The sequence below is a fragment of the Passer montanus genome, unplaced genomic scaffold, assembly GCF_014805655.1.
Source record: "Passer montanus isolate IOZ18808 unplaced genomic scaffold, ASM1480565v1 scaffold77, whole genome shotgun sequence".
NCBI classification, from domain to species: Eukaryota; Metazoa; Chordata; class Aves; order Passeriformes; family Passeridae; genus Passer; species Passer montanus.
In genome coordinates this window covers 2,198,304-2,223,303 of record NW_024372923.1, presented here as the reverse complement: position 1 = coordinate 2,223,303, position 25,000 = coordinate 2,198,304, and the positions used below count along the sequence as shown (strand labels likewise).

At 44.0% G+C, this 25,000-nt stretch overlaps 1 protein-coding gene across 2 annotated transcripts in view; it reads right to left on the bottom strand.

Moving 5' to 3' along the window:
- MGMT (O-6-methylguanine-DNA methyltransferase) overlaps positions 1–25,000 on the bottom strand; it is a 136,936-nt gene that overhangs the window by 16,986 nt on the left and 94,950 nt on the right. For both annotated transcript variants that reach the window (XM_039731449.1, XM_039731451.1), the window contains exon 4: positions 13,955–14,115. In XM_039731449.1, coding sequence (XP_039587383.1) covers positions 13,955–14,115 — 161 coding nt within the window. The remainder of the gene's footprint in view (positions 1–13,954; positions 14,116–25,000) is intronic.

The following is a 25,000-nucleotide window of genomic DNA, read 5'->3' as shown; positions in this document are numbered from 1 at the left end:
ACTGGCATGAACAGTAGCCTGCACGGTGCCATCAATGCCAGGGCCAACACCTGGCCAATAAAAAGCAACAATTTAGTATATTTTATGCACTAAAATGTTGCTTTAGAAGTAGGGAGTGCCATGGTGAAAATCACTGATTATTTAATACTGTTATTTTAATAGAAAATTCAGGGTTTATGTATTTTTAGCTTCCTGGCAGCACCTCCTGGAGAAGTTCTTCCCAACAGGCTCTGGGACAGCAAGACTTCCATAAATCATTCTCCATATGAACACAGAGGGCTTAAAATCAGCAAAACACCAAAACACCCACAGTTTTGTTTTGGGGATGTCTTAACTCCTACCTGGACACTGCAGGAAGCATTGAGAGGTTTAGGGGAGGAGAGAGACTGAGACACAGAGCCCAAATCTGCAACTCAAACCTGAGGCTCCAATAAGGACCTGTTGGTATTTCTACAATGCCTTAACTCCAGGTTGAATAATCAGGGACAAAAATCTTCTCCAGGCTAACATTTCCCATTCAAAATCTCATTCCAGGAGCAAATATTTTTTGCTTTGTTTCAAATACATCAATTTTGGGAGCAGGAAATTGTGCAAAATAGGTAAAAATAGCCTTTCACTGACTTTATGGACATTTTAAATCCACATAGGAACTGCAGCAGACATAAATACACGAGACCTGCAGATCAGAGAAACTCAACCACTGCCTTATCACTGCAAACTCAGCTTAACTGGCCATATTTTATCATTATTTACTGCTACACAACCCTTCCTCCTGTTCTGGAACAGACACAGAATGGCCCTTCCAGAGACACCACGCACCAGCTCAGCTGCAATTTCTAAGTGACTGGGCCAGAAAATTAAATTTCTATTTCCCCATTCAAGATAGAAATAAATGAGGGACTTGCCTCTATTTCTCTTTGTCAGGGAGCTGGGACTCACCAAGAACTTCACCTGGGCAGCTTTGAAATTCTCCTCATCAGCTGCACCCTGCAGACAAGAGCTTGAACTGCTCTCCCTTCTGGCCCTGTGTGACAGGAGGTCACCAATGGCCAACACCTGACCCAAAATTCAGAAATCCCTGGTGGTGTACACTGAATGCACCTCCTGGTCCCACCTCTACTCTCTTTTTCTCCCCCTTTATTGGAGTTCTTGCTTTTGCCAGCCTTGGGAAGGTCACCCCTCTCTTTCTCCAGAGGAAATAACAAAAACTAAAGTGAATTTACCTCAGTCTGCATTGTTGGAACTCAACAGAAAAGCAGCTTCACAGGCTGACTCGTCCTGTTAAAAAGACACCCAAACCTGCCCAGAGTTCCTAAATAAATCAGAGGATTTGGTGATAAACAAATAAATCAGAATAAATACAGTTTCCTGATTACACTGATGGGGGGGCAGGACCTTCTGGTCACAGACTGGAACAAGCAGGGAGGTTCTGCAGCAAACTCCTCCCAGGTTTATGGATATGCTGCAAGTGCCATTCCAGTACCAATGAATCCAAAACACAAGGTGTAGATAAAGGATTCAGTGCTCACACACCCTGATAAAGCACAATTTCCAACTCATCCCTATAAATTAAGCTCACTAACACCAAAATTTCCAACTCATCAGGACCTTCAGCTGGAGGTCTTGGTCAGGACCATCAACTACACCTGGGAGTGCAAAACTGTGGAGCAAAACTGAGCCAAAATTGGGCAAATTTGGAGAAATAAAGTGACAAACCTTAACAAGAACCTCAAATCCCACCCCAGGACACAAAAACCATGAAGGAAGTATGAGACATGGGCTCTAAAATCCATAGTTAGGTCCTACAAGATTATTGGTCATCATTGCAGGGCTCCAACATGCTGGGAAGGGAAGGGAAGGGAAGGGAAGGGAAGGGAAGGTTTTATCACCTTACAAGAACAGGGCTATTTCTTCTCCCACACTGCAATATCATATTTGGAATGTTACACAGATTTGGAACTGGAGGATCTTTAATTTCCCTTCCAATCCAAGACATTCAGCCAGAAGGAATCCCTTGCATCCCCAAAGTACCTCCACAAACCTATTTTATATCCACTCAGGCAACAGGACAACACCAAGCCAGGTTATTCGGGAGAAAGGAAACATTAATTCTCTGCAAACCTTTGACCACACTGGGTCACCACTGGATTACTCAGCACGGGTATCCTGATGTTCTCCTCCAGCAAGGCAGAGGAGGTTGGGAGGCCCCAGCACCTCTCCTCTATTTTTCCCTGCTTCCCACAGAATTGCTTTTTTTCTATAATTCCACTTAGAGTTACACTGATGAGGTGTTTTTACCGTTTCATTTTTCGGCATGGCCCCAAATATCCCCTCCCAAAGGACTCTGGATCAAGAAATCTGCACCCTCAGTTCCTTTGTGAAGATCCTGTTGCCAAAGATAACCTGGCCTAGAAAATTAATATATGAAACATGCAATGCAAATGTGCTGCACTACGTGAACAAAGTGTAAGATCCTCGCTGAGCTAAAAAAGGAACAGCAAATTCCTCAGCTTTCCATAAGTTCCTTTGTAAATGTGCACGTTAAAAATAATACTCATTAAAGTGCTTAAATGCAATAAAATGGAACTATTTCCTCACTGCATACAAATGAAGTCAGTATCAAAGTACTGATTTTTAAAAAATTTGTATTTATTATTGAGTTACAAATACGTAATGGATGGAGCTAAGATGTACACAGCATTTTCCAAACACTGATTCACAACATCCTTCCAAGAATGCTGCAGCAGCATTAAATAATTCCCAGAATCTTCTGGCTTCAGTCTCAAAGTTAAGATGTGTTTTTTGCTTTTTCTTTTTTTCTTTTAAGGAGTATGTATTCAAGCAGCCCACAGAAGAACTGGGAAGAGGTGAAGTGTGATCCCATGAAGTCACTCAGCCTCAGACTGATCCCAGTGCCATCACACAGCACTGCTTAAATGAACTGCAACTGGAATTCCCGAGATCCAAATTATTTAAACAGACATCCTGGAAGCAAACACAGGAGCAGTCCTACCAGTGACCCCTGATGGGATTTCACAGATTCGAGGTTGCTCAATTAACAGGCAGGCCTAAAATCAGTGCCTTGCTTGGAGGAAGTTCTCACAGGTAACCTGCCAGGAGAGGAGGAGTCTGCCAAGGCACAGGCAGAAATTTGGGTTATTTGGGGAGTGAGAAGCAGGAGGGTTGGGGAAACACCCCAGCCCTGCACCTCTTAAAGAATGATTTGATTTTCCAAAGCATCTAAAGAATATGACAGAGATTTCCCTCAGTTGGTAAGGTTCATAATCCCACATTTACCTGCTGTAACAGCCCTGTTGTTTTACATGAACCTGCAGCATCAGGAAAATCCTCCTCACGCTTCGCAAGCCGCCACAAAAAAGAGGCTGCTCTTCATCCCGCGCTCTCCTGCCAAACCCAATGAAGTCAGCACAGGCACAACATGTTTATACAACATTAAGGGTTCACGTTAAGCTGAAAGCAAGGAGGAAATTTGACTTTCAGATTGACAAATGAAGAGTGCTGGTGTATTCTGGAGTCTGCAACAAAGGAGCCGGTTGTGTTCTCGCCCACCGCGGATCCCTAACAAACCCTCCTCCCTGGAAGGATGGTCAGAGCTAAGGTCACAGCACCCTCCATCTGCATTTCAGATCTCGACTTTTGTTGGCTTTACTACTTCTTTTGGCATTAAATATGAATGATGTTCCCCGAAACATTTGGAACATTAATTATAAGGAAATAAACGCAGGGAAACGCAGGGCTCCGGTCATTGTTCACCCACGGAACGACAACCAGGAGCTTCCAGCAAAGTGCTAAAATATAAAAGGGTGATGTTCATTCATGTATTGGTCCAAGCTGCAGCACTATAAAGTACATCAAAAGGTGTTAATGGTTTCAATATTTATCTGCTGCAGGGAAGCACTCTAAAAAGAAGACAGAAAAAAATTTCTGCTAATGGCTGTGTCTCTCCATTAAAATGAAAAGCTTAATGCATCTTATAATCAGAGGACAATTTGCAAATCATTAAGAGAAATGTAAAATTCCATTAAAATACAAATCAAGAGTCCCTCACTGGACTAATAATCTTTTTGATATTATTTTGCATTTCACTATTTCTGTTCCCAATATCCAGGCACCACAAATGATCAGTTCTTGAACATGCTATTTACCACAGCCTACTTCTTTAACGAGAGACTGAGAGAAGTATAATCTGCTATTCAGAGCAGGTACTAATGAAGAATTCCATATATTCTGAAATTTAATTAAAACCCCAAAGATTTCAAATTAGATGCAATTTGAAATGCCTGGGGCAGAAATACATGCACTTGCGTGGCAAGGGTATCACGCTGAAAGTTGATACCGTAATTGGTCTTGATGTATTTTTGTGTTGCCAGGCTGAAGCACAGAACTCATAACCATATAAAAATTCTCTGTAGATTACCTGCTCATTGAAAATGCCATCACTCAGGTAGTTCTCTACTAAATTACCATGCTACTAAAATGCACAAAGTGATTCGAAGAGAAGAGTGGCACAGCTGGTCGACGCTGCCAATGAGTTATGCATGCGTCGACGCTGCCTTTTTTCTTAGTAAAATATGCTCAGTTGAATATTAAAATATAATTGGCATTCAACCTAAGTAGCTTAAACCATTTTGTTATCTTCTTTTAAACCGATTTGGCTCCTCCACAGTTATTTTCGAGGATGCGATTCACAAACTAATGACACCATCACATTCAGCTAGATTTGTACTATTTTACATTTGTCATAAATAGGGACAATTTCTACAGCCTTCTAGGGATGTCCTTTAATACTTGCTCCTCTTGAACATCAAAGGCCCAATTCATGGGGAAAAAAGAAAGAAAGGAAAAAAAGGAGTATGCCATTTATGTTGTTCTTGCATATTTTATTCTGAGAGGAGTGCGGGATGCAAATTTCTAGTGAAAAGTGTATTTTTCTAGTTAAGTGAGACCTTGTTTCCCCCAGAATAAAATGGTCAGCAGATAAACTGGTCAGGAGATGTGGCAAAACATCTTGAAAACAGGTCAGAAAGGGGCATCCTTAGGTCAAGAAGCAGAAAAATACCTTTATGGTAAAATTATTTCCCTCAGATGAATTTCTCTGTGTGCCCCTCATATAAGGGCTGTCAGAAATGTCACTATATTGCCATTTTCTGAAAAAAAATTAACAATATTACTTAGAAACAAGGTGCTCACCATAGTAACAGTCCCATTAAGCACATTACCTCTGAAACCCCAAACAGGTTAAATGCATATGAGTATTGATGGTATTTCCTATCGATAAGGGGTTTTAAGTAAACTTGCCTGAAAGTTCATTAATAAAACGGGTGTGGGAGGCTGTATTTATAAAATCCTTTCCTTTTATCTTGATTGCATGGGTTTTTATTAAGGAGGGGTGCAAAGGTTACGTGGGGCTGCATGTGTGGCAAGCCAGCCAACAAATCAAAGGAAAAATGAATTAAATTAAACTTATTCCTCACAGGTCTGCAATGAGAGCAGGTGCTGAGGTCTGGGGCTCTGGGTGAAGATGAGCACACGACTCTGGATAAAAAAGTCATTTTCCTACACTGGTGGGGTTTTTCCACCTTCAATTCTTACCTTTTAATCTAAATCTCATCTACAAGCAGCAATGTCAAAAGTTACCAGGTTGGTCAAAATGTTCCTTAGATCGGGGTCAACTGATTCCTTTTCTTTCATGGGGAGAAAAGGGATGTGATTTTGAGCAAATTCACTTTATAAAGAAGCCTCACATGCAGGTGACTTTTAGAACTGCTGATTTTAGAATGAAGCTGCCCTGATTTTGGTCCAGCTGAGGTTCTGTGCAAATATTTATCATGGAATCAGGGAATGGTTTGGGTGGGATGGAACCTCAAAGCCCACCCATTCCACCCCTGCCATGGCAGGGACACCTTTCCCTGCCCCAGGGGCTCCAGCCCCGGTGTCCAGCCTGGCCTTGGGCACTGCCAGGGATCCAGGGGCAGCCACAGCTGCTCTGGGAATTTCATCCCAGCCCCTCCCCACCCTCCCAGCCAAGAATTCCTTCCCAGTACCCCATCACCAAAACACAAACCCTTTCTTTCTAAACAGAAGTTTGGAATAATTTGATAATATAAAAAAAAATTGGAATAATAATATCCACACATCTCAGCAGCTGCTTCAGAGTCTTGAATATTGAATATCCTCAAATTCTCTGAGAACAAGTGAAAATATTGCCATTGCAAAGGTGAACACTGGCTGCAGACCTTCCACCCACTTTTACCTAAAACCACCTTATTTATATAATGCTCCTTCATTCTAATTATGGCCTACCTGTAATAATGTTAAGAATACTGGATTAAGAAAGGATTGTCCTACTGGAAATACAATTAATTAAAAAAATTAAATTAAAATAATTTAAAATTATTAAATATTTAAATATTAAGTATTTTAAAAAAATTAAAAAATGAAATAAATAAATTAAAATTTATTTTTAAAAACAAATGACCCTTTCACTGCTTTCCCCATGACAGGACAGACACACTGCTCTCTCCATCCTTAGACTCTTCCAAGGTCACATCAGTGATGGACACCCTCAGAGGCTCCACCAAAACCCCATCGTGCTGCCAAAAAGGAAATTTGCACCTAAGAGGGCCCCAATTGCCCTAAATGGGCCACATCTGCCAGACAATTTACCCTATGAACTTCAATAAAAGCATTTAAGGCACACTTAAAACCACACGGGCTTCCACTGGAAATTATGGGAATTTTGGTCTGAATTCAACAGGAATTGGGTCAGGAATTTTGCAGATATTTCTGTCCAGAATGCATTTGTATTGATTTTTTTTGTTTAGTTTTGTTTTTAAATACATATAGTTGATAGAAAGCAATGGGCTAACTGGGCTGGAAAAAGAATTAGAGGTATAAAAGTAACTGGGCTATTTTGGGGTTTTGCTGTTTCCATTTTTGAAGGTTGGAGAGGATTGATTTCTGTTTGCAGAAAATTGTAGGAAAGTATTGGATTGTAAAAATCCATTAAATGTCTCACAAAACAGTGACTTTCTGCTTATCAAAACTCCTCTCACATGAAGTGGTAATAAAAGAAGATGCCAGTCTCTGGAATTTGAATTCTGAGTTGGCAGACAGAAATAGGAAAGCTTGTCAGCTCTCTGCACTTGAATCTGCCATGTCCAGATATGTGAAGTATGAACGTTTCCGAGCAGATTATTTCATATTTAACACTTTCTAAAAGCCTAAATAGAAATGTATTTGCATGTCTGATGAAGCTGCAGGGTTGAGAAAGGGAAAATCAGAAACATTTATCAACTTTTTTTTCCCTTAATGAATTGAACCTCTAGTACCAAATTAAGAGAATTCCACAAATTGCAGCAAAAATCAGTGGTAAAAATGACAATTTGTATTTGCCTAGGAAAGGGCAAGTCCTGCCTCCTCAGCAAGTGAACAGAGCAGCTCAAGACTGCAAAATATAAACACAGAATCCCATGAGGTGGGTTGGAAGGGACCTCAAAGCTCATCCAGTCCCACACAAGGACATCTCCCCCTGTCCCAGGTGCTCCAGCCCGTGTCCAGCCTGGCCCTGGGCACTGCCAGGGATCCAGGGGCAGCCCCAGCTGCTCTGGGAATTCCATCCCTGCCCCTCCCAGGGAACAATTCCTGCTCAATCTCCCACCTACCCATGTCTATAGTTGATATAACCTGGTGGGTCCCCACTTTCCTAGATAAATTAATTTAATTTTACATTTTCACTGGAAATAAGGGAACCATGAAGAGCTGATACTGGAACTCGTGGTTCCCCTGTTGGCTGCATTTGATGCTTTTCCTAGGAAGGATGGTTATGCTTTAACCATAAATAGATATCTACATCTTATATATCTATATCTTATATATCTATATCTAGATCTATATCTAGATCTAGATCTAATCTGTATATATATCCATATCTATATCTATCTATAGCTATAGCTATAGCTATATTTATATTTATATAATCTATATAATCTATATAATCTATATAATCTATATAATCTATATAATCTATATCTAATTAATATTTATATTCATACATATATTATATCTATATCTATAGCTATATCATCTATATATAATCTATATCTAATTTATATTTATATATATAGTATATTTATATTTATATTTATATTTATATTTATATTTATATTTATATTTATATTTATATCTATATCTATATTTATATCTATATCTATATCTATATCTATATCTATATCTATATCTATATCTATATTTATATCTATATTTATATCTATATCTATATATCTGTATCATCTATATCTCTTTTGACATCTCTAAGGAAGTCCCAGGGACTGCTCCTTGAAGCAAAATCTGATCATAGGTCTCAACTTAATGACACCTGAATGAAAAGGCCACCACAGGACTGACTAAATACACTGAACCTGAACATGTGCATGCCTGAAACATGAAGATATGTATTTACAAAAGTTGCAGACAGTTTATCCACAAACTGGCACCTGAAGATTCAAACCTTCCAGCTTTACTTGACAATATCTCAACCAAGTCAAGGAGTCTTACAGAATTTGTTACTGTGATTTAAAGGAAGGGAAAAGATATATGTAATTCATTTTAGTAATGCAAATGCTTTCATTGTTGAAATATTTTTATATATTGAATTGTATGTGGGAAAAATTTGCTCTCAGGATATCATAATTAGGGTGAGCAGCACAGCCCCTGAAATCCCTTTTAAATGTAAGCAAAATGTTGAATTTGTCATCTCAGAAGCAGAGAAATTAACATCCCCACAATCTTGTGATTTAAAGATTCTGTCCACTATAAGAATAAAAAAATACTCTGGTCTTTGCTGAATCACAGTCAGAAAATACAGAAAAATGTACTTTTCTTTCTTAATTTGCTGCAAGCTAAGATTTTTTATAGTTTAGAAAGTGCAAAACGAGTAGAAGAGAGGTGCTAGAGCAGCTTTGGATAGGTGCAGAGTACTCAGGATGTGTTTAGAAGGGTTTTCTCCATGGGAGTTTCCAGGGGGGACACCCCAGAGCCCAGGGGTGACTCTGACTCCAAGGGGGTGACACAAAGTGAGGAAGTTCCTCACCCCAGAGCTGGCATTTCCCCGTGCTCCCAGCACCCCTGGGCAGTGTCAGCGTCTGGAGGAGCAGAAATCACAGGGTAATTATTGATTACAGGCTGGGTGGAGAATGGAGCAGCTCCCAGCTCCTTTGAAGGCTCCCATTATGCATGAGGTGTTTCATCAATATCCCCTCTTGGATGAATAACCTACACCATGCACGGGGGATTTCAGCTGCACAGCTCTCCATTCAAGGCTGCTCCTCCTGGATCCTTCTGCACAGCTGGGCTCTGCCTTTGGCTTGGAATGTGCCAGAATCATGGAATGGTTTGGGCTGGAAGGGATTTTAAAGTCCATCTTGTTCCTGACACCTTCCACTGTCCCAGTGTCCACCCTGGCCTGGGACTGCCCACCCTGCCAGGGAACAATTCCTGCCCAAAATCCAACATAAACTGACCCTCCTCCGGTTTAAATCCATCAATGCCCCTAATGCCACTTCCAGACCTCTGAGCCTGACACAGGAATTCACAGCTCAGGTAAGGAACAGCAGGACTGAGCTGGACTGAGGGAAGAGCTCAGCTTTGCTCCAGACCTGCACCCTCAGGACAAGGACTGGATGGAGGAGCTGCACCCTCAGAATCCAAAGGGCTCATCCAGTGAGGACAGCAAGGAGCAGAGCCCAGGGCTGCTGCTGCTCACAGGGCAAAGGAAAACTCTGCTGTGGCTCCAATTTCCTCTGTCCTGTGCCCTAATGAGCCATCTGGTCTGCAAACACACAGCATAGCCAGCCCTGTGCCACTGCAAACACACAGCACAGCCACCCTGTGCCACCCTGTGCCACCCTGTGCCACTGCAAACACACAGCACAGCCACCCTGTGCCACCCTGTGCCACTGCAAACACAGCACAGCCACCCTGTGTCACCCTGTGCCACTGCAAACACACAGCACAGCCACCCTGTGCCACCCTGTGCCACCCTGCCACTGCAGCCACCCCACTGCACAGCCCCACAAATGGAGGGCAGGACATTCAGGAGTGGCCGAGTCAGCGTCGCCTTCCCTGTGTCCCCAAACCCACAAATCACCCACCCCAGTCCCCAAAATAACAACAGTCCAATTTTCTTCTTTATACAGAAAGGCAGCTAATGACCAGGGTACATTAAGAGCAATTAATCATTTCCCATTAGGAATGTTCAGGGGTTTTTCTGAGATGCCCCACTCAGAGGAGTGGGAGAACCTGACTTTGCTCAATGAAATTCCACACTGAATGCTGGCCATGGCACAGGCTGTTGAAATGATGTTCCACATTTTAGATTATGTTTCAAAATAAATATATTAGCTGCATATAAACGGGAGAGCCAGTAAGGGGAGAGCTCCTGGAGGTGTTGGGAAACCCAACTTCTCCCTCTCCACAGCTCCCTGACATGGAGTCAGGTGGGGGCCGGGCTCTGCTCCCAGGGAACAAGGGACAGGATTTGGGGAAATGGCCTCAAACTGCACCAGGGAGGTTTAGATTGCAGGCTAGAGAAAATTTCCTCATGGAAAAGCTGTCCAGCCCTGGCAGTCTGTCCAGGGCAGTGGTGGAGTCACCATCCCTGGAAATACTCAAAAACCACGTGGATGTGGCACTTGGGGACATGGATTAGTGGTGAGCATGGTGCTGGTGCTGGGAGTGCTTGGCTGGATAACCTTAAAGGTCTTTTCCAACCCTAATGGCTCTGTGATTCCATGACTCTCCTGCCTGCCTCAAGATTCAGATTCCACCTTTGCCAATGCCAAGTTATGAGAGGAATGGCTGATTTTGTACTTTAAGTGCTTTTAAATGCATTTACCCCGTCTAGCAGTAATTTAGAAGATTAAAGGCACTTTAGAAAAATTTAGGATATAGGAGAAGCCACTGAAACAGCAGATACTGAATTTTTATAGAATTTTTTAATGACTATAAAGCAGATCACCTCTACTTTCTGAATCTGCAAATCTCTCTGCTTTTGTTATGTCAGAGTTGATTGTCACGATTTTTCTGTCCACAAGGAACCATGTCCTCAAAGCTGGCACAAAAGCAGCTGCAGAAAACTGACCATGAATTGGGAACTATTTCATCCCAAAAGCACTTCACACTTATTTTTTTGTTAGACGAGGAACCTTTTTAATGTGTTTTTTTGGCATAAGCAAAACCTTTCCAGCCCCCAGATGAAGTTAGTGCAGAAAAAGAAAATAAAATTTGATGTAAGCCCTGATTAGGAAGAAATTATGCAGCAGTCAGTCCTGATTACAAAAGCACTTGAGGATGGAATTTGAATCCTCTCTCAAAGAGCAATACTGTACATGGTCACATTTACAGGGAAGGGGGGAAAAAGGGCCAAAGGTTTTGATGATCATGGAATCACAGAATTCCAGCCTGGTTTGGGTTGGAGGGAGCTGAAAGCTCATCCAGTTCCAGCCCTGCCATGGGCAGGGACACCTTCCACTGCCCCAGACTGCTCAGGGCCCCACTTGAAAAGCTGCTGCTGAACAGAAAATCAGAGTGATGAGAAAAAGCCTTTCTGGCTTTGGATCCTCAGCTCTCACTGATGTTTGTTCTGCGTTTTTAAGTGCCTGGAGAAATCAGCAGGCACTTTCAAATGTAAATGTGTAAAAGCAAATAAATACCAAATTCCTAATTTAGCAAAGCTGCAATTCTGATGTGCAGATAAACTGAAGTGCAATCCATCATAATTTGATTTTTACACCACCTTTCTTCTAAATAACTTTTAAAAACAGTTCCAATTTTTCACATCTATTTCCACATTCCTTCCAATGTAATTTTTTCAGTTTTATGGAAGTATTAGTAGGAGAAAGTGACAGAAGAACAGAAATGCTCTCACATCGTTGTGATTTGAGCCAATTAATTCCTCATTAGCTTTTCCATGACGTAGGAGCCTTCCCCCAATAAAACACACACACACAGACCTGGGCCAGGCCAGGAGCAAACGAGGGATCTAAATGAAAACAAGGTGGATGTGCACAAGCTGAAATGAGAACACTGCCCTGCAGCCCAGCTGCAGCTGGTCACAGCCAAGCCCCTGAGGAGCAGCGGGCAGTGCCACCCCCAGTGCCACCCTCAGGAGGCCAGGGTGCTGCAGGGACCCTCAGCTGATGCTCAGAGCCACCAGCCACGTCCCAGCCCTGCCACAGCTCCTGCCTGGCTTCTGAGCTTGGATGGTGCTGAACTTTCCTGAAGAACCCTTCCAAGGGTGGTGATTGTTTCCCTCAAGGAGCTCCCTGTTAACAAATATCCTTATTTTTCCTCTTTTAGAGGTTTTTTAGTGCCTGGCAGTGCTGCCTGCACAGGAAGGTTGTGCCCCAGGGATGGACAAAAGTCTTCTACAAACTCTACAACCTCTCAGGGCTGAACCCCAAAGCAACAGCTAAAACAAGATCAGCAGTGCTTACACCAAGGAATCTCATTCACAAAGCTAAAAAGAACTCAGGAACCCATTTAGGTAAACAAATGAAAAAGAAAAAAAATTAAAGCTTTATTTATATACTTTTTAAATGTCTTGTTTGTAAAATGTAATGCTTTATAATCACGTGATGGATAATCTGGGAGGCAGAATTCCCCTGCTGTTTTTTGGAGCTGGAGGAGCAGCACAGCAGTGATATTTCCTGACCAGCTTTGCCCATTCACATCCACCTCAAAGTTTCCACCACTTCATTTTACCCCAACTAATAAAAAAATTCCTCAGTACCACCCTGGAATTTGACTGTGAAAGATCTGGCACTGGGGAATGTGCATAACATGGGAGAGTAAGTGCAGAAGATGCTCATGGAAACAAAGTTGCTGTGCAAAGCTCAGAGATCCTGAGATTCCCTGATTCACCCAGAAATTATGGCATTTGGGGCAGGCAAGAAGGCACTGCAAACATCAGACTTCTGAGATTATTATTATTATTATTATTATTATTATTATTATTATTATTATTATTATTATTACTATTACTTATTTGAAATTGTCAATTTCTGTAATGAGGCCTTCAGGAACACAGTCCATAAACGGGGAAGAGGAACTTTTCTCAGGTGTTGCTTTTATCTAAATTCATAAATAGCACAACTTTGTGGTAACAATGCTCTTTGTTTAAAAATATCAGTATATCATCTATGATAACTTTGAGGAATAAAGCCACAGTGACCTCACACAACCTATCCCTGACTGCTTCCCTGGCACTTTTCTCCTGACTGGGACACAGAACTACAGAATCAGGGAATCACTGAAGTTGGAAGATCCCTCTGAGCAATTCCAGCAGCTCCCCAGCACTGCCAAGGCCATCCATGTCCCCAAGTGCCACATCCAAAGGCTTTTCAATGCCCCCAGGGATGGGGATGGGCACTCCACCAGTGCCCAGGGGTGCTGTGCCAGGGCTGGACAGCCCTTTCCAGGCAGAAATTCTCCCAAATCTCCAACCTAAGCCTCTGCTGATGCAATGTGAGGCCATTTCCACTCCTCCTACCCCTCGCTCCCTGGCAGCAGAGCCAGACCTCCGACAGCCCTTTCCAGGCAGAAATTCTCCCAAATCTCCAACCTAAGCCTCTGCTGATGCAATGTGAGGCCACTTCCACTCCTCCTACCCCTTGCTCCCTGGCAGCAGAGCCAGACCTCCCCCTGGCTGTCCCTTCCTGTCAGGGAGCTGCAGATAGTGATGCCAAAGCCTCAAGCCCCCCTCTTGGTGGCCAAAAGCTCCTTTAAGTAGCCACAGCTCACAGCTCAGAGCCCTCCAGGTGTGCTCACAGCCCAACCTTTCAGTGCTGGCAGCTAACCGCGTCACTTTACAGAGCAAGGGTGAGGGAGACGGGGGCCAGTGGCTGATGCAGAGGGCAGGGAGGGTGGCACTGACCTCTCTGGAGCAGGGGGTGGTGGAAGGCTGGCACGGGCAGGCTCTCTGTGGTCGCTGGCTCACAGAAGTAGGCTCGCAGCCAGGCCGTGCACTGCTGCAGGGGCTCCGGCATCTCCTCGGCCCCCTCGCACACCTCGCAAGCCACCGAGGGCTCTGCCCTGCTGAGACACAGAGAAATGCACGTTACAGAGGTAAAAATGACAAAACCAGGCTGGGCAGGGCTCTGAACAAGCTGGGTCCTTGAGTGGAACGACACGGGCTTGAAGGTCCCTTCCAAGCAAAACAACTCCGTGATGCTGTGATAAAACCGAGTATTCACACTCTCTGTATCAGCAAAATAAAAACCTCAAAACATTTCATCTGCAGTCAGACCTTTTTTCTTCTCAGAGAAAAGTGAAGGGATTCCTCACAGCAGTAACAAAAACTCGCCCTCATCACCCCTACAAATGCAGAGATGGCACAGTGCTGTGAACACCTGCAAGAAAACCCAGGTACGAGGGAGCAGCCATGGGGGAAATGTCAGGGAGCAAGAACACCACCCAAGGCACGGTGGATGACACATCCTTGTGCTTCCAGGAGGGATGGAGGTGAGGCTCCACCTCCGTGTCCCCTGGGGGTGCAGTCCCCTGTCCCCAGGCCATCCCTGGGGAAGGAGGGAAGGAAGCAGCTCCCCCTTCCTCCAGCGCCGTGGCAGGTCTCTGCTTCCCTCCCCTGATTGAATTGGAAGGAAGCAATTGAGAATTCATTTGATTTTCAATGGCAGCTCGTGCTTGCAGGGGCTGAGGAGCAAAGTGAGCGAGCAGAAAGCACCTGTAAATAAAAATGTGCTTCTTCCCCTGCTCCTTCTTTTTTCTTTTCCTCTGGAAGAGCAAGGTTTGGATGAGAGTGGTGAAAAAGGGAACACGGGATTTGCACGTATCCAGCTGTGTTCTCCAAGGTGGATGTTTCCAGGGTGCAGAGCAGTGATGGGAAGGGGTGGTGGTGCTCTCCTGGTGCTTCCCAGGGCTAAGGTGTGGTGGGGGTCTCTCAGAACAGCAGAGACCTGTGTGAGGACAGCAGTAAACACTCAGTGCATCCACGAGAAATGATGGAGACAACATCAAGGGAGATGGCCAGAACAGCAACCCCGGCCAGCAATCTTCTCATATCCAGAACCCTCACCACCACTGAGGGACCACCCAAAGGTTTCCTGGTTCTTACAGCCTTTTCTCCCAGCTGGAAATAAAAGCCAGAGCCAGAAGTTCCTCAGTGCTAGACCTCAACAGCAGAGTCTTCTCTGAGAGGCTGGATGTGCCCCAAAGCAAGGAAATGAAAACTGGCAACATCAAAATGTGTGAACCTGAGACAAGGGAAGAGAGAACCAGAGGGACTGTGCCAGCCAGGTACAGGGACAGAGCAAACCAACCCCAACTCCTGAGCGTGCTGCAAGGAGGGGAAGGGATTTTGTGAGATTCCTTGGAGCAAAAATCCAAAGCAAATGAACCAAGTGATGCTGCAGGAATAGCATCGAGGAGCCAGGCTCTGCTTTGACCACAACCCCAGCCCCAGCTCAGCTCCTGATTCATTGTGAACCATTCAAGGCCACCTAATTACTGCTGGGGAAGTGGAGAAGGACAATTAAAGCACTCCAGCAGCTGCACAGAGTCCACGGCTTGGAGTAGGAGCAAAACAAATCTGCAAAGCTTTGGATCCAGTTTGGTAGGAGTTAAGGGCAATTTTATTTCTCTTTCCATTTATTTATCAAATTGATGCTTTTGACTTTCCTTTATGTATGTGAAGTAGGATCAAGTTGCTTTTTAAACCTGGTGTCTACTTTATGCTGTTTTTCTGATTAATAATATCTTTGCTGAAAGAAAAAGTATGAGAATCCATGCACAAACTTTTGAACAGAAATCCCCATGTCACGGACTTCAAACCAAGCTCCCAACACCACGGATAATCCATTATTTCACACAGGTACAACACAGCAGAATATGGCTCTGTTTTATTATGAATTGTTAGAGCTACAACAAAATAATAATGAGAGAATATAATAACAACAACTCCTCTGAAACCTGGCACAGAAGTGGGGAGACTTTTCTGCTCCATTTATCCAGAAGAGCACGAAGAGTGCTCAAAGCTACAGTCTCCTTATGTTTTTCACATCATCCTGTTTCCCATTCTTGCGAGTCTGGAAATCATTTGGGCTGTAATGTGACCAATAAAACAGAAAAACTTCATCTCCTCACGGCTCTGGGAGCAGCAGCTCTGGACTCTGCCTCCAGCTGCAGACAGGGACCAGCCCAAGGGCACCCACCCACCATCAGTCACCCCCAAAACAAGGGGGGAGCATCCAGGGAGATCTGGGAGCACCTCCCAGAGCCTGAAGGGGCTCCAGGAGAGCTGGAGAGGGACTGGGGACAAGGATGGAGGGACAGGACACAGGGAATGGCTCCACTGCCAGGGGCAGGGATGGATGGGAGATTGGGAATTAGGAATTCCTGGCTGGCAGGGTGGGCAGGGGCTGGAATGGAATTCCCAGAGCAGCTGGGGCTGCCCCTGGATCCCTGGCAGTGCCCAAGGCCAGGCTGGACACTGAGGCTGGAGCACCTGGGACAGGGGAAGGTGTCCCTGCCACGGCAGGGGTGGCACTGGGTGGGGTTTAAGGTTCCATTCTGAGCCAAACCATCACACACACATTCCTCACTTCTCCAGGTGCTCCCTGGCAGGAGTGTTTGGAGAGAATTTATTTTTAATTAATTTTTTAAATTTAATTTTTGCTGCTTTTAATCACAGTGCCCTGCCACCGCTGAACATCTCCAGATGTTCTTGGTGGGGCCATTCTCCCAGCAATTCAAGACCAGAGGCTTTCCCAACACCTGCCACCTCCACAGCCACCCCCACCTTGGCCAGGAAAGGGAAGGCTTTGCAAGGCAGAAATGAATTTGCTCTCCAGGAATGCACTGACTCCTTTTCCTGCAGGACACACACTCCACGTGCCAACACACACAGCCAGAGCTTCAAACTGGCAGGGAGTTGAAAAAAAAAGGAAAACCTTCACATTAATTTGGCTTGGCTAGAGATGGCAACAGCTATTCCTGGGAATGTGACAGCTTTAATAAAGAAAAAGAAGACACATAACTCATGCATGGGTGTCTTCTGCTGGCCCTCCTCCCCTCCCTGCCCTTCCCTCCTCCCTTTCCCTCTCCAAACTTGCATAGCAGAACTTCCACAAACTACCTCGGCATTAAATATCCCACTGAAAACACCAGCTGCCTTTTAAAGGATTTTCTCAGGCTTCAAAGCCTTAAGTACCTTTCAAAGAGCAGCATCCAAGTGGTCTCAAAACATTGGTAAGAAGAGCAGAGGAGTTACATCATGGGAAATTCCCCCCCTGGAAGGAAATCCCTCTGCTCAGGGTCGGATTTCTTGGAAGGTTTCTCAACTCCCTACTCCAGGCACGGATCTTGGAGCACCTCTGAGTCAAGATGGACAGGAAAAAGTTGGAATTTAGAGAAAAAAATACACTTGAGAGTCATATGAACTACGTGAACTTTGGCAATGAAGAAGAAAAAAGGGCCTTTCTTATTGTCCTGCCCTGGATGACCAAGGAAAGGATCACAGAGACACCAGTAGCACACAGGGTGGTGGCCAAAGCGGCCTGCCACTGTTTTGCCTATGGAAAGTTAAAGTCTTAACTTTGTGATCAACAAGATGCAATTTTACTTTTATATAGGAAAATAATGTATGTTCATTGAAAAATAAAAAAACTCATGCTCTAAAAAAATATTTAAGAAATCTGACTACTTTGTTTTCACCCTGGAGTATTTTTGTTATTTTTCCTTAAAAAGTAGCAATACCTTTTTTTTTTCTTTTTCAGTGGGGTTGGAATAATGAGAAACATTTATTTAAACCACTTCAATATAGTTTAAATTGCTTCCACTTTCATCAGAGTGTGTCACTGCACTTGTTTTCATTCCTGAATTATGCTGGGTGCTGCCTAGCATCCCAAAAAATTCAAAGTGAGCAGTTTTGTATTTTTACCTGGTCAACATCTGATTGCTGCTGTTGGGGTTTAGTGTGCATATTTTATTTTATTTTATTTTATTTTATTTTATTTTATTTTATTTTATTTTATTTTATTTTATTTTATTTTATTTTATTTTATTTTATTTTATTTTTTATTTTTAAAATTAATTTTATTTTTTGACCCAGATGATTTTCATTTGCAGTAATGTGATGCCCTCTAATATGTCAGCAGTGTCACATGTCTGTCACGTGTCTGCCTTAACTTTTTGGGGATATTTGGGGTAAATGGATATTCAGCTCCACATGGCCAACATGGCTTTACAGTGGGATGCTTCATTAAAACTACAAATTCCCCAATGAGAAATAAAAGCTCGTTTTAAGCTACCTAAAGACATCTAGAAAGAAATGTATATATTTTCCAGTTGGATGTGTCTCACAGAGAGCCTTTTTTCAGGCCAGGCACCCACTGCTGCTGCTGCACATCTCCAGCCCATGGTGGTGACGTCCAAGAGAGCCCCAGAGCAATCCCAACGTGGGAACCCACCCCAGGATTGGGGTTTTCACCCCCCACAGCTACTGCACCCCATCCCCCTGCAATCCTTCCCGTTCCTTTCCATTCCAGCCCTTCCCGGAGCCTGCCCATGGGGAGGCAGCTGGCTCCTGCATCCACTCCACTGAGAGGGGCCTTCCCAGCTCCATCCCAGCCCTGCTGCTCCCCAGCCTCCTCACGTCTGCCTGGGATGAAAGGAAGGAAAAGCCGGTTCCAGCAGAGGGGGAGGAAGGCAGCAGCACCTGTTTCAGTTTAACGGGCTCCTTCCAAAGCATTGCCAAGAACTGCAAGTTTCTAAGGCGCTTCCAAAATAAACATGTAAGCAGTGGATTGGCTTCGGGATCATCCCAAATAGCTCAAGCATGATGGAAACCAGAGAAATGCTGGGAGAAGCCATGTCCTGAGGTGGCAGGATGCTCATTACTTATCTCTGAGATGCTTTTTGCCACAGTCCTTCAGAAACTTAAGGGAAACAAGGTGGACCTTGAGCTGTGCTGAAAGGAAGGGGATGTAACACGACTCTGCTGGCACATTCCCTGGGGCAAGGCCAGGAGCTGGCAGCTTCCTTAGCAAAAATAAATACCAGGAGAATGTTGTAGCAGCTCACATAATATATTTATAAAATAGATGTCTATTTATGAAATATTTGTGTATTTTAAATAAAACTGATTGGTTGAATGTAACATCCAAAATCCCAGTTCCACTGCCTGTAGCTCCACACACCTGAGTGCTTTATCACTGGAAAACCTCCTCACCTTGCAGTGGTTTGCCTAAGGAGAGGTTCAGAAACTGAGCCAGTGAAGAGACCCTTTAACTTCAATTTTAAAAATTTCAGCTTTTTTTTCTTTAAGACAGAAATGAAAAAAGCTCCTCCACTAAGAAAAGATTGCAACTCCTCCTAGCCCGGAGTCAACAAAGTGCCATTGATAATGTGGCAGACTCAGATTACATCATTAATTCTAATTTTTTAATTTTAAATTTTTTGATAATGTTTCACAATTTACAAATTTTTCCTTTTGCAATTTTATCTTATTTTTATTTTTGTTTTGGTGTATTTTTTTTGTGGTTTTCTTCCCCAATGGTGTGAAGAGCCTGGTGACTGTTCGTACAGAGCAACATGAGTGTCATTAGTATAGATAATTCCTAATATTTATAAAAGCTTTATCTATCTATCTATCTATCTATCTATCTATCTATCTATCTATCTATCTATCCATCTATGTAAAATAGATAATAACAGAGCTCCTAAACCAGAGTAAATTTTTACATTTGCAAGAGAAGGCACTATTGACCCTCTAGGACCTGAATGGTAACTCTTGCCATGAAATACATATGAGGGGCCAGAATAATTTTAAAATTATTGGTTTTTAAATGGCATTTTTTTGTTTGATCAGCAAATGACTGAAGACAAGTTGCCACATAACTCTCACACAACTGAATTCATAACAGAAAAAAGTTGGACTATCTGAAAACTGAAGGCTATTTTTTTCCTACAATTATATAGATCTCTGCTTATCTTACCAAACTATTTTTGTCTTAGCTGCTGTGTTACCTTTCAAATGGAAGGATCAGTGATGATTAGCACACAAAAATTAACATTAAAATGGGACTTAGTGAGGCAGCATTACTTGTTCCACAACAAAACAGAGTGAGCTGACGTTTTTACTGGAGCCTTCATTGTGAAATTAACTAAAAATGTATTTTATCCACACCTTAATGTCATTTAAGCAGCCTTTCTTTGATAGATGAAGGCTAAAGCCACCCCAAAACTGCAGCTGAATTATCTGGTCTCTAATGACTCCAAACCGATTACGGGATGCAGAGCAATCTCGTTAAATTTTATTCCAAAGCTTACTACACTGGTGTTTTCTCTTATTTTTCTATCAATGAAGCCCAGGAGGTTTCAGGACAATTCATTATGTATGAGACCCAACTTACAGTGCTTGACTGTTGATTAATAGCAAAGTTTGCTGGGTGTACATTTGCAGCATTAGATGCATACAATATGCTAACTTATTCTTCCACCCAAGCTAATTATTTACCAAAATGACTACTTGAGACTACAATTTATTAAATGCATGCATCCAGTCTCGATTTGGCCCCAAAAGACAGCCCGGAATGAAGATCTTTTACTTGATGTGACAACTTCTGGAAACAGTGTTATTAATATTGTAAATGTGGCAAATAAAGAGTTCAAATAGCCGGGTGGCTCTGCTGCATTTCTTCCCCACAACTGAATCAAGGAACAAAGCGCCTTTTTAGGTTTAAAATTCATGGCCAAGCACATCCTGACACAGTTTAATTTAGCTGCTTATAAATGAAGTGGCTCTATGATGGGAGGGAGAGATTAAAAAAGGGATGAGAGCTGCAATAAACAGCAATAACCCCCAATTCCTGTCGAACAGCCCCGACACTGCTCCTTTTAAGACCTATTAAGAAAAAATTGATGCATTTAGGGAAGAACACGAGAAATCAGAGCTGAGTCAGACTTAGTCCTTGTCGTACAACCTGTGCATTGTTTTCCTTATTCTGTTTTTATCTGTTCTGGAGAATGCAAGTTGTTATAGATCTAACTGGTGAGAAATTCTGCATCCTCTCCTTAACCCTGGGAAAGAAGCACCTGCACAGAGATTTGGGCATCATATACCCAATATAAATTCCAACTAAATATTATAACAAATAAATTATAATTAATCTCATAATGCATGAACAAATTAAATTATTGATACAATAAGTACTAAATAAACACACCTCTTGGGTAAATACAAAGATATCCAAATAGTGTAATTTTTTTTCCCGACTTTTGCAATTATTGACAGTAAATTTGGGGGGCAAACTGGGCTTGCCCAAGCCCATGATCCCTGCAAAGCTGCCCCCTGCTTATTCCCTGCTCCTGGTGTGCACCAGCAAACAGTTCAAAGGATGGAGCGAGACTCCTGTCTCCACATGCCAAGATAAGGAAAATCAATGTCAATGCCCAAAAGACTCAAGTGATAGCACTGAAGGTCATTAAATGCTACTCACTGCCCTGGACCATTAAAGTTTTGATTGGAATCCTATACAGGGAGACACAGATTTCAAACAAGATCCTACCCTGGGATGTGGCACTGCGAGACCACGGCGGTGACTTCCCGAGGAGCACCTGAAACACATCCAAGGAAAACAATGCTCTGTGTGTGTGGGCTTGGCTCCCTTTCCCTGAGCATTTCTTGTGTTTTCACAGCAGTGAATCCCATTGGGAACAAAGATCTCTGTTAAAGCAACAGCCAGGTGGAAGGACAACCACCAAGTTCTGGTTTTTCAGCCACCTCAATCTCCTCCTGTGCCTCCCAGTGCCCTTTGTTGTCTGCTCCATGCCACCCTCCTTCCTTCAATCCCTGCTCTGGGTTGGAAGGGACATTAAACATAATCTTGCTCCACCCCTGCCACGGCCAGGGACACTTTCCACTGTCCCAGGCTGCTCCTGGCCCCATCCAACCTGTCCTTGGGCACTGCCAGGGATCCAGGGGCAGCCCCAGCTGCTCTGTGCCAGGGTCTCACCATCCTCACAGAAAGAATTTCTCCCCAATATTCCATCTATCCCTGCCCTTTGCCAGTTTGAAGCCATTCCCCTTTTCCCCTCACTCCTGTCCACAGTCCTCTCCTTAGGCCACCTTTAAAGTTCTGTCCTTTTCCTCTGCTGGCCACCACCACCCTGCTGACCTCACGTGGTCCGGACCTTCTCTGCACTGCTCAGTCTGACCCTGCTGCTCTGCTGAAGATTTCCTGCTCCACCTCCACACTGTCACCCATCCCAGCGCTGCTTTCTTCCTGCTTCCCACCTACAGCTCTTCCAGACTAATTCGTGGTCTCTCCAGATTTCATCCTGCACCTTTGTACCTCCTCTGTGCTAGCAGGAATCATCCCGGCCAAGACAACCACAGTCAGCTCTGGTGCTCATCAGCACCGGAGTTGTGTCAGCTCAGAGACCTTCCCCAGAGAGACCTGCTCTCCCCATCAATGAAACCCTTCAAACACCAACAGCTGGGCCCTGTTGAGAGAGCACAAATATCCCTAATATCAGAGTGACCTCTTCACAAATATTTCCGTTTCAAATCAGTAGGTTTGGCAGCAGAACGACCGCAGAATTTGCCGAAAAGATAAAAAAGCTCATTTTCTGTGCATCTTCTGTGTTGGGAAGGACCACCCTGTTCTAGATTGTGAATGGGGGAGATCGAGCACACCCTGAACCAGCAACAACTGAGCAGATGCTTCACATTAAATGTTTTAAAGCAGGAAGCAGAACTGGAGCCAAGTTCCAAGCACACTCTGCCCGAGATGTTCGGCAACATTAAGCATAGGTGATATCATCAGCTCCAGCTTTAATTAGGTTAAAAGAAAGTCAGTTAATTTTAGCACTTACAAGAAATTGTTACAAAACATTTTTTCTTATATAAAAGAAGTCTCCCATCAGACCTGGGAGGTCGGTTTTATCACAGGCAATTAACTGTGTTAGGGCTGGCTGCAGGGGACCCTTAAACCGCGCACCGCATTCCCCTGGCTGCGCCTGTCCCCGCTGCTTTTGGGATTCACCAGCACCCCCAGCCCCCTGAAATGCTGGTTTTGGGGACTGATCACCATCCCCAGACCTCTGCAATATTGGTTTTGGGGATTCACCACCATCCCCAGCCCTCTGCAATGCTGGTTTTGGAGATTGATCACCACCCCCAGCCCTCTGCAATGCTGTTTTTAGGGATTCACCAACACCCTCAGCCCTCTGCAGTGCTGCTTTTGGGATTCACCACCATCCCCAGCCCTCTGCAGTGCTGGTTTTGGGGATTGATCACTACCCCCAGCCCTCTGCAGTGCTGGTTTTGGGATTCACCAGCACCCCCAGCCCTCTGCAATGCTGGTTTTGGGATTCACCAGCATCCCCAGCCCTCTGCAATGCTGGTTTTGGAGACTGATCACCACCCCCAGCCCTCTGCAATGGCCACAGGCCCACCAGCCCTACTCAGCACCCGGCCTTGCAGTGATATCCCAATTGCTAACTGGTATCTGAAGTCAAATTTACATTTTTTTCTACATATCTCAGATAGATATAATCCCAATTATGCATGGATTTAAAAAAAAAAAAAAAAGCCACCAAGCCTAAGGGAGTTAAAATACACATTACTACCCTTACACTGCAAGACCCAGGTCTCTGATCTGGTGCATGGGGACACTGAAGGACAAAAACTTAAGGCTGAATTATTGGAACTGGGCCCTGACTTTGGATGTCCACCTTGACGTGCGTCAGTGCATGAATTCCAGATGACAGTGAGCACCAAGAATTATAATCAACAGCACCTGCAGATCCTCCAGCCTATTAAAATGAATTAAGATACAGATAAATCAGGAACCTCTTAAGAATTCAACTTGCCAGGACGTTTTTCAAAGAGAGTTCCCAGTGTGGGTGTAAAGTCTGTGACCCCTGAGCATCTCCTGCTGAAGTGAGTCCAGAGGCCACAAAGATGCTCCAGGGCTGGAGCCCCTCTGCTCTGGAGCCAGGCTGGGAGAGCTGGGGGTGCTCACCTGGAGAAGAGAAGACTTAGACACTTAGGGACACCTTAGAGCACCTCAGAAAAACTAATACATCCCAATTAAAACAGCACAGTTAATAGAGATCTCCAAAGTCTTTCTGCAGGGCTTTGAGGTTGCTACCACACACATCAGCAGGATCTCTCCCAAAATGGCATCACCCAGCCAAGCACTGGCTGTACCTCTTACCAATTTGGCCTCAACCACAAAAATACAGCAGCGAGGAGAACAAATAATAAATAGTACTTTCATTCATCTGGAGCAAACTGATGTGGAGTTTGCTCCTCCCAACACTCCACAGTTCCTCTGGGCAGGTTCCTGCAGGATGTGCCCTTCTGCAGGTACCAAGAGAGCCCTCTCCTGCCACAGGCCATCCCTGCATCCTCTGCATCCAGGAGGAAAAGCTTTTCCCTCAGGTAACCAGGCAAGACCCAATACTGGATTGGAAAGCCAGCAGGGCACATCAATAAAACCAATAAAAATACTGTTTCAAAAAGTGCTGTTATAATTAACTGAAATAAAGAGTCTATAAACTGCCACCTCAGAAGGAGCTTGTTAAAGGCTGAGCATAGGAACTGGAATTTAAACACACTCTGCCCTTCATGGACCAGCCTGGCCACAGCATGGCTTTTGCATCTTCCCACAAATCTCTGGACCCAGGGGATGCCTCATCACTGGATCCAGGAGGTTTGGAACTTCCCTGTGCAGAGGTGCTGCCCTGGGGTGCAGAGTTGCTGTGACCTTAAAATCACACCTGAACCTCCTGGCAGAGGACAAAGTGGGATCTAGGGATTTACAGCCCCAGCACTGCCATATCAGAATCCTGGGATGGTTTGGGTGGGAAGGGATGTTAGAGCTCATGCCATCCCACCCCTGCCATGGCAGGGACACCTTCCCCTGTCCCAGGTGCTCCAGCCCCAGTGTCCAGC